Source organism: Pediculus humanus, genomic scaffold (assembly GCF_000006295.1).
Source record: "Pediculus humanus corporis 1103172107781 genomic scaffold, whole genome shotgun sequence".
Lineage (NCBI taxonomy): Eukaryota > Metazoa > Arthropoda > Insecta > Psocodea > Pediculidae > Pediculus > Pediculus humanus.
In genome coordinates, this window is record NW_002987376.1 from 249,555 (window position 1) to 264,604 (window position 15,050).

A 15,050-nucleotide genomic window follows, 5' to 3' on the forward strand; every position below is an offset into this window, starting at 1 on the left:
AAAAAGACAAAAGTTTGTTTTTGCTGTAAATAAAACTGAACAGTATTAAAATAAAATAAACTTATATTATTAACATGTTACCTAAATTTTTTTTTTTTAAATCATTTTAAAATAATTTATTGTTCCCTGTTTGGCTCGATAATAATAATTATTGTTTTTTACTGGTTTTAATAAAATTTTTCAAAAGCTTTTTAAAATTTTAAATATTTTGTTTGTCACATTTGAAATAAATTCCTCTTAAATGTTTAATTTTTTGAAATGTTCAGTTTTTCTGTTAATTTAATGTTAAAGACTAGGCTATAGTTTTTGAAATTTAAAAGTACAAGATAAAATTATTATTAATATTTTTGTCTTTTATTAAAATTAAATTGTATTCTTTTTGCGTTATTAATTAATAAATTTTATTTAAAAGTTTTTCAAAACTTGTTTTATATGAATAACTTTTCAATTTTTAAATTTAAATAATACTTTAAATAAAGTATTATTCCTTAGTTTTATTTTTCTCTTTTTTTTTAGTAATTTTTGAATAATATTGGATGAAGGGATTTTTTATTGTCGACAAATTTATTTATTAAAATTAAAAATAATTTATGAAGGATCTAAAATCATTTATAATTGAAAAATTAGTCAAATATGGTTTAAAAATTGTGAATCATAAAAAATTTTGCGCGTGAAAAATTTCAACGACATTAAAAGATAACTTTCTAAAACCACGTGAAATATATTTAATTTCTTTTTCCTCAAAGAAAGAAAAATGTTATGAAAAAATGTTTTCAAAAATAAAAATAATTTTAAATAAATGGCCTGGAGAAAGTAAATTTGGACCCTATCGATTTTTACCTGCTTTTTTTTTCTTAGGAGTAGCTATAGAGTTTGCTATGATCAATTGGAGGCCGAATGGCATTAACTTTTGTAAGTCATAATAAGAAAAAACTCAAATTCAAAATATATATTTTTAAAAAAAATTTTATTATTTTGTATAGATGAAACGTATAAACGAAAAAAATCACGAGAAAAAGCATTACAAAAATTTGAAATATTAAAAGAATTAGAAAATTATAATAAATAAAATGTCGAATGTTGGAAGGAGTTTGAAATTTCTCGTTGCATCGTACATAACCTCACTTCTTGGAAGTCATTGCGTTTATTTGTATTATCAGCCAATGGCGGATTTTGAAGAAATGGTGGATATTGAATTGGAAGAACTTTTGGAAGAAGACAAAAAAAAAAAGAAAATAGTGTAGTAGTTTAAGATGTATTCAAATGTGACGTTAGTATGTATTAATATTATTATTTATTTACTTTATTCAATTTTATTATTATTATTATTATCATTATAAAAATATGATCATTTATTTAATTTTTTGAAAAGTTTTTGACCCTAATGAAATATTCCTCATTCATTTACTTTATGAATAATAATACAATAAATTTGCAATTTTTAAAAATTTTCCTCTTTTGCAATTTTGAAAACAAGCAATCAATCACTTTTTAATTCTTAATTACCCAAATAATGGATTATTTTATTTAAGTAAATGATGAGATTATAAAATTTTTATATTATTTTGAATTTCTAAATTAGTTTCACTTAATAAAATTTTTGTCGTTGGTGTCCGACATTTAAGTTGTTGGCACTTTAGCAATGAAAGATTATTTTTTACATTAAAATTTTTTGAAAATGGGATAACACACATATAGTTGTAAAAGTTTACTTGAATGGGGGGGGGGGGAGTATTGAAAGGGAAAATCAACTTACATGTAATTATATACCCACCACCTTTATTTAAACTCTTAATCGGAAAGATAAAAATATTAAATTATTGTTTTTTTGAATTCTCATTTTATTCAAAATTTATAGTGAAGATGGCCTTTTAAAATTTACTACCTTTTGAAAAAACCAAATATTTATAATTATTACCAATATTCTAACTTGTTTAAAGTGAAACTATATAATCCTCTTTTTGTTTATTATATTTCTAAATTTTTTAAGTTTTGGCACTCATCTTTTTTTTTAGTTATAAAAACCGCTAACAAAAATTTATAATACTGCTTGTTTTAAATTTTATTGAAGCTTCCAAATTATCTAAATAGATTAAAATATACTATACTATAATATAATATAATGTGCCACCTGTCACAGGATATAAAATTTACAATTATTTAAATTAATTTGCACTTTTGGTAGATTAAAATAAATTTTTTTAATGTTGATCTATGAAGTTCGATTAATAAAATATGGCAAAAGATTAAGAAAAAAAAAAAAGATAAAAAATTAAATAAAAGAAGTTTTCAAAAAGTTTTAATTATAATAATAATAATAATAATAATTGATGGATGTAATTGACAATGTTTAGTCAATACATAAATTTATTATTAAAAATTACAATTGTTCTCGTTCATGACAAATATTTTGGAGGGAAAAAAAAAAAAATCAGTTTGTACTTTTCTAATTCGATTAAAAAAAAAAAAATTTTTAATTTTACTTAGGGAAAAATAATAAATTCATTTAATCCAATATTTTCTTTAGATTTTTTACTTGAAATTTTTTGGTAAACATAATGAACTTGTTTCAAAGGTATAATCATTTTTTTTAACTTTAAAAAATTAAAAAAAAATAAACATAAAAAATAATTTAGTAAATAAAAATATTTTTTTATTAAAAATTTTTTTTTTTTTAAATCCTTAACGTATTATTATTTTACATTAACGATATTTTTTGAAATTTTATATATTCTGTTAAAATATCAAAATATTAATTACATTTTATAAAAGTCTTGTATGTACTTAAATCATTTTCTCTTACAATTTTTCTTTTTTTATTATTCATTCATCTTTGTTTAATTCATAAATTTATGAATAATTTAAACATATTTAATAAAAAATCATCTCCTATCATATATTTCTAAAATATTTTGGCAAAAAAAAAAAAATTAATATCAGGTATTATATAAAATATATAATTATTTATCTGTAAAATCATTTCATTAAAAAAAAAAAAAAAAAAAATTACAATTAATACGGTACAAATTATTTTAATTAATAATCTTATTGAACTTAATGATTTTTTTTTTTTAAATAAAAATGATTCAAGTTCATTATCCTTAAATTTACAGATAAGTTTGTATTTAGAAAAAAAAAAAAAAAAAAAAAAAAGAAAATAAATATTAATCGATACAAAAAAAATTACTGGAAATAGATACGCTATCATACTTGAGTATCATCAATGTTCCATTCATAAATAAAACTATTTATGATTATCATCATCATGTTTTATCATAATTATAAATAATGCTGGCCATAAACGATAAAAATTCAATTTGTCTTCTCCCTACACCTTTTTGAAATATTTATTGCCGACAGTAGGATAAATTCATTTTCACATTTTTATCAAAAAACTTTTCGTTGATCGAGTAAAACCACTTATTCAACTTAATCAACTTAAAAAGCTATTATTAAAACTATTTTCAAAATTTTCATTCATTATTATTATTATTATTATTTATAATGGAAAGTTACCTCTTATTTTAAAAATAAAAATAAAATAAAATGATATAAATATATGTATATATGGATAATGATCATTATATGCATATGTAGTAATAGTCTTATTTCGACCTGTAATCATTAATTACAGTCATGTCGCCAACGCGCTGATGTTGCTGAATAACCATTTCATTGGCTCTGTGAGCTATTGCCATATTTTCTATAACATTGGTTCGATGAGCGACCAATCCGGCCATAGCCATGTGTTCAATTGTATCTCCTGGATGATTACGATGTTGAATAGAAGTGTCTTCCATGTGATGAATTCTATGAACAGGTATACTATAATAAAAATTTAATTTAATTATATTAACAATAAGTTTAAAAAGAAGTAAGAAAACTTTTTTTTGTGGTTTAAATATTTGAGGAAAATACCACAACTATTAACTTTATGATAATAATTTCTTAAATTGAAAAGATTTGTTTAAATAAAAAGTGTATATTACCTATGCACTGTAGACATATCTTCCATTGTGTTTCCTCTATGTCCCATTGTAATGTCTAAAATTGGTATAGTCTGAGGTGGTTGGCTAACAGTTTGCGTTTGTATAGAAACTGAGACTGGTGAATTTTTCGTTTTTGTCTTTCTCAAAACTTTCACAGTTTTCTCCCCTTTGACTTTACCTTTCTTAACTTTTTTTTGCTCAATTTTCAATTTATTGTCGACTTTTTTAAATTCAAACCCAAGTTGTTTTTCCAAAATTCTTCTTAATGATTTTTCACACCCCTTAAATCCTAAATCAGCTTTGCATTCTTCTAGAAATGCACCCATTGTAAATTGTTTCTCTGTAAAAAGATGGGGGGGGGGGAAATTAAAATAGTTCTAACTGTATTTAAAACATAAAAATAACAATAATATATATATATATATATCTTTTGAATTTCAAAATTTAATAATATTTTATTAAAAATTTATATTGTAGAATTTTGAGATGTTAGTATTACCTTGAAAACTATATGCATGAACTTTACGAGCGATAGCATCTTTTGTATAATCATCTACATCTGTAATAGGACTTTTCCTATTTCTCTTTCTTTTTAGTGGTGCTAATGGAATACCATTTTCTCTTTTTTTTAAAACTCTTTTAACTGAAGAATCAGATATCTATAAAAATCAAATTTTAATTTAGTTCTGAACTACTTAATATATATCAAGCTTTAAAAAAAGCTTAGTGAAGGTTAAAAAAAAAATTAAATTACTTATAAAAACTCAATTGGAAAATTTTTTCTACACGGAATACACTTTTTTACGAGGCAAAAAATTTTTACGTTAAAATTTATTATTATTATTTTAAAAATTTTATTATTACGATTAAAAAAAAAAAAATAGAAAAAAAAATTAATATCCACTTTACTATTTATCCAAATTCACTGTAATTTAAATTAACAAAATTTTTAAAAATTCATAATATCGTATATATTTCGAAATGATTGTTTTTATTTATGTATAATTCTCTTAAATTAACAACAACAATAAGTTCAGGATTTTTAAGAAGACAGGATTCTCCAACAGATACATATAAGATGGCCGAAGTTAAGGAATTGAGCAAGGGTAATCGGCAATAACCTACCTTTAACATTTCAGTAACTCTTTTAGCAAAGTGATTCAACGGTATTATAGGAACACCTGCTTCTTTTTCTTTCATACAAAAATCATAGACATCTAAAATGGCTTGTTCAAACTGACTTTGCATGGGCATACCTTGCTTATGTTTTATGCCCATTTGAACTGAATTACTCGAATCAGGCTGATGTTTGTCTTCCATTTTTGTGTACTAACTCAATTTCACTCTGAAACAATAAAAATATTTTTCGGATTTCTGAACGCAACCTGTCGAGCTTTAAAAACCATAGAGAAATTAAATGTGAAGTATAAACTCATATAACAAATTTAACAAAGTTCTAATTCTTACAGGATACTTTTTGGTTTTTTGAATTGTCTTTCAAAAATAAATAAAACTGATAATTTTGATTAACAATTTATTAAAAATAAATACAGTTACATTTACAATTACAGTTTAAGTATTTATAAAATTTCTAAATATACTTAAAAATAAAAATTCATTAAGATTTTATACACAGTAATTCTAAACAAAGTTCTTTGTCGAAAAACATAATTTATATTTTTTCTCATAAAAAACTCTTCAGATATTCAGTAATGAAACCATGTTGGAACACCAGATTTGTCAATTTTTTCATTTGATTTAGATACTTTATGTTGTTCTTTAAAATTTTTATAAGACTTCATTTCTTCCTTAGCTGATTTGTCCCCTGTAAAATCTGGGTATTCAAATTTAAAATCTGTAGGCTGAAAAAAAAAAAAAATTATTTTAGAAAAATTTTTTAAATTAAGCATAATACTTAAATAAATGTAACACATACCATAGTCACTAATGCTTCTTTATAATCATCATCTTTAATAAGATGTTGACGACCAAAACATTTTTTAATTTCTCCTGAATTAAAAAAAATTTTTATAAGAAAAGATTATAATTAAATAAATAAATAGAAATTACTTTATTTACCCATTTTAATAGTAGTTTTAACTTCTACTACAGGTATTTTGTAAATTTTTTCTAAATAGTTTTTTATATCATATTGAGTCATTTGAATTGAAGTTTGAAATAATACTTGATAAGGAGGTAATGGTTCTTCAGATCTTATTAACTTCATCCAAAAGTTTGGTAAAAAAATTCTTAATTGTGGATTTCCTTGACGATACAATGGATAACTAAAAATATTTTTATTTTTTAGAATAATAAAATAATTATATAAATATTACAAATATTATTATTAACACTACATTTTAAAAATGAAAGTAATTTAGCTCAAGTTTTTTAAATAAAAAAGTTTATTAACTTACTATCTTGTGGACATTTCAATTAGATAATTTTACTTTTAAAATTATTATTATTATTTTCGATAAATTATAAAGCGGGGTACTGGAAAATATACTATATGTAATTGATGAATCTATTTAAATTTTTAAAACAGCCATGAAATTTAACACTTTGCCATAGAGTATTCAATGTGCGTTGGCATAGAGTAATTAATGACACAAATAGTTTTTGATTAGAAGTGTTAAGAAATAATTAAAGGTTTATTTTTGCAATTTAATTATAGCAATTTTTTTGTTATCTTTTCATTATTGAATATATTGAATTTTGAGATTGTAAAATATGACTATTAAGTGCTAAAACTTAAATTTTTAAAAATGGAATTTTTATCGTTTCATACTTGTACATTTGTCGTAGGGGTTTTATCTTTATTTCATGCTGCTTATTCAGCGGCCCAACGTATGTGTACAACTCATTGTTTATAATTTTATTTATTAAAATTTTATTATTTTAATAAAACATAATTTTTTCTCTTTATTTTTATATAAATTTATTATATTTTAAATTAATGTGAATGCACTTTTTTTACAGACCGTTCTTATTTAAGAATAAGTCAACAAGAATTCCATTCTTTACCTTTAGATATAATTCTTCAAGGAATACTAAGTCTTTTTGTAGCCATGTATGGCATTTTATATAAAGCAGGAGATTTCAAGGAAATAAGAGCTACTACTGAATTAGAAAATAAATCATGGGAAACTTTACGAAATTTACCTGCATTCTATACATTTAATCATCGAGGGAAAGCAATGTTTCCATCTTATTCTGATTCAGATTATGGATTTTAGTGTTAAGTTTATATATATATATATATTAATTATTGTATGTGATTTCTATTTACAAACATCTCAATAATCATTAAAATTTGTTGGGATCTGTTTATATCAATAAATACAAATTTATCTTTAACTTGTTTTTTTTTTTCAAGAACCCTTTATTGTTTATGATTGAGTAATAAGTAAATATTTTAAAACTTTCATATCTTGTAATGCAAATTTATGTGAAAAGTGTAATAATTATTTCAAAATTTTACAATTGTTCAAATTTTAAATAATTTTTTATTAAAAGTTGTTTATTTTAATTCTATCACTCGTAACTGTTTTCAGAAGTTTTAAAAATAATTTTTAATTTAATTTTATCTGCATTAAAAAAAATTATTTAACAAGAAATATATTTAGCTTAGCTTTTAAAATACAGTAATATCAAAGTTTGTCGTACTTGTACCATTTAATATTTTTAAAACATACTCTCTCAGGAAGAAATAAATAATCAAAATCTTTATTACTCATTCATATATTAAAAATTTTATATAAAACCTGAATAATTCTTAAAGTTTAAAAAATATAATGACATTATTTAGTATTTTATCTTTTAATAATGATTATTGTAAAATTATTTAATTTCAAATCTTAATGCTTTAATTAATAGGTTTTCCTAATAATTCATTAATTGGTTAAATTTCAAAAAATTTAAATAAATAAATTTTTTTTTTTTAATACAATGATTTTATAAAATAAAGAAATAAAATTTTTAATATTATGTTAAATTAAACTGAAAAAAACTAAATAATTTGAAAGAAAAAATATTTTTTTACCATAGAACTGTTTATTAGGGGCAACTTAAGAATCATTTTAAGAATGACAGTTATATTTTAAGTGTTGCCAACTAAATATATTAATTTTCATTTATTCTTATGGAAATGTTCCGCCTATTATTAACTATTCGTGTCACTGTTACTAGATCAAATATAAGATTCAATGTTTAACCTTGTACACACTTTTAATGTCAGTTAACTTGTTAATAATGGCGGATAAACATCAGCCGGATTCTAGTAATTCTGTTCAAATGGGTATACGGCATAAGCAAGGTATGCCCATGCAAAGTCAATTCGAACAAGCTATTTTAGATGTTTATGATTTTTGTATTAAAGAAAAAGAAGCAGGCGTTCCTATAATTCCATTAAATCATTTTTCTAAACGTGTATGTGAACTCTTAAAGGTAAGTTCATAGGCTTGGGCTAGCTTGGCAGCCATTTTATGCATTAAAAACTTTTAAAAACCTGTCTTCTTAAATTAAAATTATTATTTTGACATAACCTTCAAAAAAGTTTTTATTTAATATTTTTACTAAAATTATGTATGAAAACTTTACTTAAATCAGTTTATTTATTTTTTTTCTAATTAAATATTAAATAATCTATCAAAATTAAATTGAAACAATTGATTTTTTGCATTATTTTATTTCATTTTTAATAAAATTATCTTTGAGTTTTATTTGAATATTTCATTTTGCAAGTAAACATTTTAGAAATTGGCAGTTTTGTAACTTTTAATAATTCCAGAAAATAAAAATAATTCAAATTGCAAAAATTTTTTGCCAGATTTGCCTTTTTTCAAACTTTACTGCATTTATATACATCTGAAGTTTTAAATCATTCAGGCAAATAATTTGATTATTTATTATTTTACATCATTACTTATACTTTAAATTGTTTTTGATGTATAAATTACTACAATGAATTTATTTATTTAGATTTCAGATTCTTCAGTTAAAAGAGTATTAAGAAAACGAGAAAATGGAGAACCATTAGCACCAGTTAAAAGAACTAGAAATAGAAAAAGCCCAATTACAAACATAGATGATTTTACTAGAGATGCTATTGCTAGAAAAGTTCATGCCTACAATTTTCAGGGTTTGTAAGGCGAAAATAATTAAAAAAATATTGTTTGTTCTTTTTCTTTGATTTTTAATTTAATTTGTTTTATATATATATCTTAAAAAATACATGCCTTTTATAAATTTACGATTTTAATTCTTTTTATACAAGTTTTTTTTTTTATAGGGCCAAGTAATTAAATCAAGATTATACAACTATATTTAGAGCAATTTTCAAATTGAAAATTTTTTGATCAAATATTTTTTTCTTTAGGCAAGAATGAGTTAGTTAATAAGCCATTTTTAAAGCTCATTGCTTTTAACTATCTCATTCTTTAAATATTGTTTGCAATGAATTTTTGCAGTCTTTTAATTTGAATTCTGTTTTACATTTTTCTCTCATACACATTCATGCAGAGTACCCATATATATATTTAGAGAGTATGTAAAGTGCAAAATTATAAATTTTATTTTCTCAGCCAACAATTTCTAATATTATAAGTCACAGCTTGTTACGAATATCTTAATTATCTTTCTGGAGCCAATTTTTTTTTTTTAAATTTGGATTTTTACAATATTGACAGTGAATATTTACATGAATAAGTATAAATCTCTTTTAGACAAACATTTTACCATGGCAGCCCTTTTAGAAGAGTGTAAAACAGACCTTGGATTCAAGGGTTGTGAAAAATCATTGCGAGCAATTTTACAAAAACAATTGGGTTTCGTCTTCAAAAAAGTTGATAATAAATTAAAACTGGAACAAAGAAGACTCGTTAAAAAACGTACGCGTAGTCCTAAGCAACAAAAACCTACAAAAAAAACTAAAAAACTTAAGCAAAATAGTGTTCCTGTTCAAACTCAAACAATGCAAAGTGGTCCAGTTCCTGATATGTCAATGGGTTCTAACGATAGAAATAATACAATCGATCACATGGGTGCAACATTGCATGCGTAAGTTGTTCTTCTGCTTATACATTAAGTTACTTTTAAAAATGGGTACAGAAAAATAAATAAGTTAGCATGCTTTTATAACTCATTAGAAGGAAAAATGTTTTTAAAAAAAATTGCCATAAGGAAATAATACTACTATTTAGAAGGAGATTCGTAAAACTTATTTCAGCATACCAATTCACAGAGGGACTCATACTGGAATGGAAGAAATTCAAATTAGGCATCAAGCTCATCAGACTGATACTATAGAACATATGGCTCTAACAGGATTAGTAGCTCACAGGGCTAATGTTATTGAAAGTATGGCAATGGCACATAGGGCTAATGACATAACAATGCAACAACATCACAGAGGACATACAATGGAAGGAATGACAACAGTCATTAACGAGTACAGAAAACAATAAATAAATATTTTAAATAAAGTAATTTTTATTTTTCACACTAATAAGTATTATAAATGTTTTGTTCGGTTAATTTTTTTTTGCAACATTTTGCTTGTTTTCTATATTTATTTTCAATTCTTCTTGGATTTGTTTTTCAGGTTTAGGAAAATTTACAAAAAATGTGCCAACAAGGCTATTTCTTATGAAGTTCTCACAAACTTCATAAGCGTAATGTAAAAACAGTGTGAAGAAGAATTTTAATAAATATTCAATTGGAGAAGATTTGGGTCCAATGAACATGAGAAAGAAAGTTCGACTGAGATATGGCAATGTATATTATTAAAAAAATACTTGTGGAATATGGGTACCATAAAAAAGAATTTACCCAAAAAACATGGAATTCAAAATAAGAAAATATTTTGTTTAAAAAAAAAATTTTTATTTTTTTACATCGTAATGAATTTTGACTGCTGTACCTTAAACGTAATAATGCGTCAGATAAAATCATCAAAAAGTTTTTATAGTTGAGAGATTTTTTATTTTTTTTTTAATTTTATTTTTTTTATTAATAATATGTTTTAAATCATTTATTTTTAAAACTACATATATATATATATATGTGAAAGAAAACGAGGGATTTTTTTTTTTACCATTTTTTTGTTAAGCAGTCAATAAAACATTCTGTATTTCTTTTTAAAAAAGAAATTAAAAAAATTTAAAGTAGTTATCTTTTAATTATATTGAATTTTGCTACGATGCAATTATTTGTAAAATTTATTTATTTATTGTATTTTCCTTATTTTTTATTTGTGTACAACAAATTTGTTTATGGTAAATTATCAATAATTTTCGTCGTCATGGTAACGCAGTTTGTTGATTTTTTTGTTTGTTTTTTTTTTTTTTAATAGTCATAAAGGTAAAAATATTTTAATTTATTTACAATTTAAATTATGAGAAAATCAACTAATTCCACTGCAACATTTATTTTAAAGTAAAAAATTCAAAGTAGATGCAAAAAAAAGTTAATTTGGTATATAATAAGCAAGTATTTTTGTGATAAGTTAACAAAAAAAAAAAAAAAAGAAGCATTTATTACCAAGTATCAAGTTTTATATAAAATTAAAATTGTTTGTATTTTTTTTTTAATTTAATAATGTCATTTAAAAATATTTTGTTTAATATTCGAAACATATTTAAATTTATATAAATTTTTTTCTTCTAATTTCATATATATATATATATATATATATATTGAATGTAAACCATCAGGAGAATGAAAATAAATTATTGTACAGATGTTGAAAAAACCGTTCTTATAGCTAATTTTGAAAAAAGAGGATGGGTACAAGTTGGTCCAGATGATGATTGGAATTTTTATTGGTCTGGAATACATACGTGTCGAACTTTATTCAGTGTTGACAGTGGATATCGCATGAACGATTCACAGTAATTTATTTTTATTATTTTAAAAAAACAATTTTATCATAATTAAACTTGTTTTATAACTTGTTTTAATTTTAAAGGATGATCAGTCACTTTCCAACCCATTACGAACTATCTAGAAAAGATTTATTAGTTAAAAATATAAAAAGATATAGAAAAGAATTAGAAAGGGAAGGAAATCCTTTGGCAGAAAAAGGTGAAGCTGCTGGAAAATATTTACATTTAGATTTTGTTCCCGTGACATTTGTTCTTCCTGCAGGTAAAATCAAAAAAATTTTAAACTTCATCTTAATAAATAAAAATTACATGTCTTGATTGTCTGTGCCAGATTATAATATGTTTGTTGAAGAATACAGAAAGAATCCTCAGAGTACCTGGATAATGAAACCGTGTGGAAAATCTCAAGGTGCTGGAATTTTTTTAATAAATAAACTTTCAAAATTAAAAAGATGGTCTAGAGAAAGTAAAACTCCATTCAATCCCACATTAGTAAAAGAATCTTATGTTATATCAAAGTAAGTTTTTCATACAATCAAATTATTTCTTTTTTTTTTTTTTTTATATTTTACCTAATTAATATAAAAACGTTTCAGGTACATAGACAATCCTTTACTGATAGGAGGGAAAAAATTTGATCTTCGACTTTATGTTTTAGTATCATCATTCAAACCGTTAAAAGCTTATTTATTTAAATTAGGATTTTGCAGATTTTGTACTCTTAAATACGATACGAGTATTCAAGAATTGGATAATATGTTTGTTCACTTAACAAATGTATCAATTCAAAAACATGGCGTAAGGGCAGAGTAATACAAATACATAATTTTGTTAACGTAAAATTGAGAGTTGTTGTAACGGTTTTTTTTTTTTTTTAAGGGAGAATATAATAGCATGCACGGTGGAAAATTAAGCATACAAAATTTAAGATTGTATTTAGAGAGTACTCGAGGTAAAGTTGTGACCGAACGTCTTTTTACTTCTATATCATGGTTGATTGTACATTCATTGAAAGCCGTTGCACCCGTAATGGCGAACGACCGCCATTGTTTCGAATGTTACGGGTACGACATTATAATCGATAATAAACTAAAACCTTGGCTGATAGAAGTAAATGCATCGCCATCTTTAACATCGACGACGGTTAACGATAGAATTTTGAAGCATAAATTAATTGATAACATAATATCCGTCGTTTTACCTCCCGATGGAGTTCCAGAGTGAGTTATCATTTAATTTTAAACGAATTAAAACAACAAATAAATAAATTTAAATTTATTTCCAGTGTCAAATGGAATAAAGTTCCAACTCCAGACGTTATGGGAAATTTCGAATTGTTATTAGATGAAGAACTTGCTTCGCAAGATGAAAATTATGTTAGGATTCGTAGCGAAAAAGGAAATATTCATCGATGGAAATAAATTGAATAAAAAAAAAAAAAACAAAAATTAAATTTTTTAAAATAATTTTTCTTTTAAAAATTTAATGAAAAATATCCAAACAATCAATTTTCCTACAGTAATTTTTTTTTTTTTTTATTTGCATACAAGTACGTTAATGGCGAATCAATTACAGTTGTTAAATAATACAATTACGAGTGAAATAACATTAAATCATAATACAAAAAAAAATAAAATAAAATAAAAAGGTTTTCAGTTATTTAATAATAAAAGACATTAAAGTATTTTTTTTTAAAATAATAATAATTAAAAAAAATTCATTTTGAATAACTTATTCATCCATATCGATTTTCAAATCGTTATTCCAATTAAACACAAAAAAAAAATATATGTGGTTTTATAAAACTTTATTAAATAAGTTGAAATATTATTATTATTTATCACTCAGAAATTTAAATAAAATAAAATTTTTTTAACAACAATAAACATTTTACTAAATACCTGATTTTTAAATTTACCTCCGATATTTGATTAAAATTAGGTTATCAATTGTTCGAGCTATCGAATCTAAATTAAAAACATAATGGAGCGTCGTTTCATTTGAGAAGGCAAGTCTTTATATTAACAAAAAAAAAAAAAAAAAAAAAGAATTCAATTTGTCAATATGTTTATATATCTTTCGATTTTTTCATTTTTCTTTAGTTCGATGGATAATATTAAAATGTATAATAGTACGTTATTGAAAATTAATTTTGTAAAAATCAAAATTGAAAATAAAAATCATGAAATGTCATGAATGAAATAAAAATAGAAAATTATCGGATTGTTGAAAATGGCAGCAAGAAACCGTTTTGTCTTTACACTATTGAAATTTACGTTAATGGCACAAGATATGTTGTAGAAAAACGATATAGTCAATTTCACGCTTTGCACGAAGAGGTAATTAAATTATTACTTTTTTTATTTAAGTAAATTAACAAAAATTGTATATAATTTGTAATATTTGTTGTCATTTTTTTTAAAGTCATCAAACCATTAATATGTTATCTACGCCATTTTTCATTACAGCTGATAATTATTTTATATATTTTTTTATAGCTTAGAAAATTACATCCGACTCCTAATTTTCCTCCGAAAAAAGTAAGATCTCTTCAGCAAAGAGTTTTAGAAAAAAGAAAGCAAGCATTAGAAAAATATTTATTAACAATGTTGAAATTTCAACAAAGTAGATCTCACGTTCTATCATTTTTGGGTATCAATAAACCAGAAAACAATCATTCAAGGTAATCAGATAAAAAAAAAAAAAAAACACATATTTGAAATAATTAAAACTTTTTATTTGTATTTTCTGATTAGGATTCAAGTTTAATTTTGTGATTTTTACTTTCAGTAGTGATTTAGAAAAAATTGATGAGAATAATATGAAACATCAACCGATATTTCAATTTAAAAAGGATATAATTCCACAAGGAGTGAGAACTTCAAATATTCCTGATATCGTTGTTGATGGAATTTTTCTCGGCTTATACAAAACCACTGTTAATAATTTGTGAAATGATCTACTGTCTTTTTTTTTGTATACTATTTGCCATGTTAAGTATTATGTTAAATAATTATTTCTCATAACATAAAATTATATATTTTTTTATATAAAATACATAAGAAATTATTTACATTTTAGAAATCCTGACCTGTTTTTACATTTTAATTAATGAATCAAATATATATTTAAAAAACTATTATTCCGTTTATTGTTATAAAGATTTTTAATGGGT

The 15,050-nt window shown here is 22.8% G+C and overlaps 6 protein-coding genes across 6 annotated transcripts; 4 read left to right on the plus strand and 2 right to left on the minus strand.

The window, feature by feature from the left end:
- Window positions 1-3,605: 3,605 nt before the first annotated feature.
- Window positions 3,606-5,309, minus strand: Phum_PHUM364050 (uncharacterized protein; the record flags this gene model as incomplete). The annotated part of the gene is made up of 4 exons (XM_002428077.1): window positions 3,606-3,810; window positions 3,990-4,329; window positions 4,489-4,648; window positions 5,115-5,309. The coding sequence occupies 4 exons, from the start codon at window positions 5,307-5,309 to the stop codon at window positions 3,606-3,608; spliced, it is 900 nt and encodes a 299-aa protein (XP_002428122.1).
- A 386-nt stretch (window positions 5,310-5,695) lies between these two features.
- Window positions 5,696-6,585, minus strand: Phum_PHUM364060 (mitochondrial 50S ribosomal protein L23, putative; the record flags this gene model as incomplete). The annotated part of the gene is made up of 4 exons (XM_002428078.1): window positions 5,696-5,851; window positions 5,926-5,999; window positions 6,069-6,274; window positions 6,554-6,585. 4 exons carry the CDS (start codon window positions 6,583-6,585, stop codon window positions 5,696-5,698), a joined length of 468 nt encoding a protein of 155 aa, XP_002428123.1.
- A 172-nt stretch (window positions 6,586-6,757) lies between these two features.
- Phum_PHUM364070 (uncharacterized protein) lies at window positions 6,758-7,228 on the plus strand (the record flags this gene model as incomplete). Its single annotated transcript, XM_002428079.1, has 2 exons — window positions 6,758-6,839; window positions 6,972-7,228. 2 exons carry the CDS (start codon window positions 6,758-6,760, stop codon window positions 7,226-7,228), a joined length of 339 nt encoding a protein of 112 aa, XP_002428124.1.
- Window positions 7,229-8,243: 1,015 nt separating this feature from the next.
- Phum_PHUM364080 (uncharacterized protein) lies at window positions 8,244-10,672 on the plus strand (the record flags this gene model as incomplete). The annotated part of the gene is made up of 5 exons (XM_002428080.1): window positions 8,244-8,438; window positions 8,973-9,132; window positions 9,680-10,049; window positions 10,219-10,440; window positions 10,594-10,672. 5 exons carry the CDS (start codon window positions 8,244-8,246, stop codon window positions 10,670-10,672), a joined length of 1,026 nt encoding a protein of 341 aa, XP_002428125.1.
- A 1,036-nt stretch (window positions 10,673-11,708) lies between these two features.
- Window positions 11,709-13,099, plus strand: Phum_PHUM364090 (uncharacterized protein; the record flags this gene model as incomplete). The annotated part of the gene is made up of 5 exons (XM_002428081.1): window positions 11,709-11,881; window positions 11,959-12,137; window positions 12,207-12,393; window positions 12,472-12,673; window positions 12,755-13,099. The coding sequence occupies 5 exons, from the start codon at window positions 11,709-11,711 to the stop codon at window positions 13,097-13,099; spliced, it is 1,086 nt and encodes a 361-aa protein (XP_002428126.1).
- A 968-nt stretch (window positions 13,100-14,067) lies between these two features.
- Phum_PHUM364100 (Sorting nexin-24, putative) lies at window positions 14,068-14,828 on the plus strand (the record flags this gene model as incomplete). Its single annotated transcript, XM_002428082.1, has 3 exons — window positions 14,068-14,214; window positions 14,374-14,558; window positions 14,666-14,828. The coding sequence occupies 3 exons, from the start codon at window positions 14,068-14,070 to the stop codon at window positions 14,826-14,828; spliced, it is 495 nt and encodes a 164-aa protein (XP_002428127.1).
- Window positions 14,829-15,050: the final 222 nt, after the last annotated feature.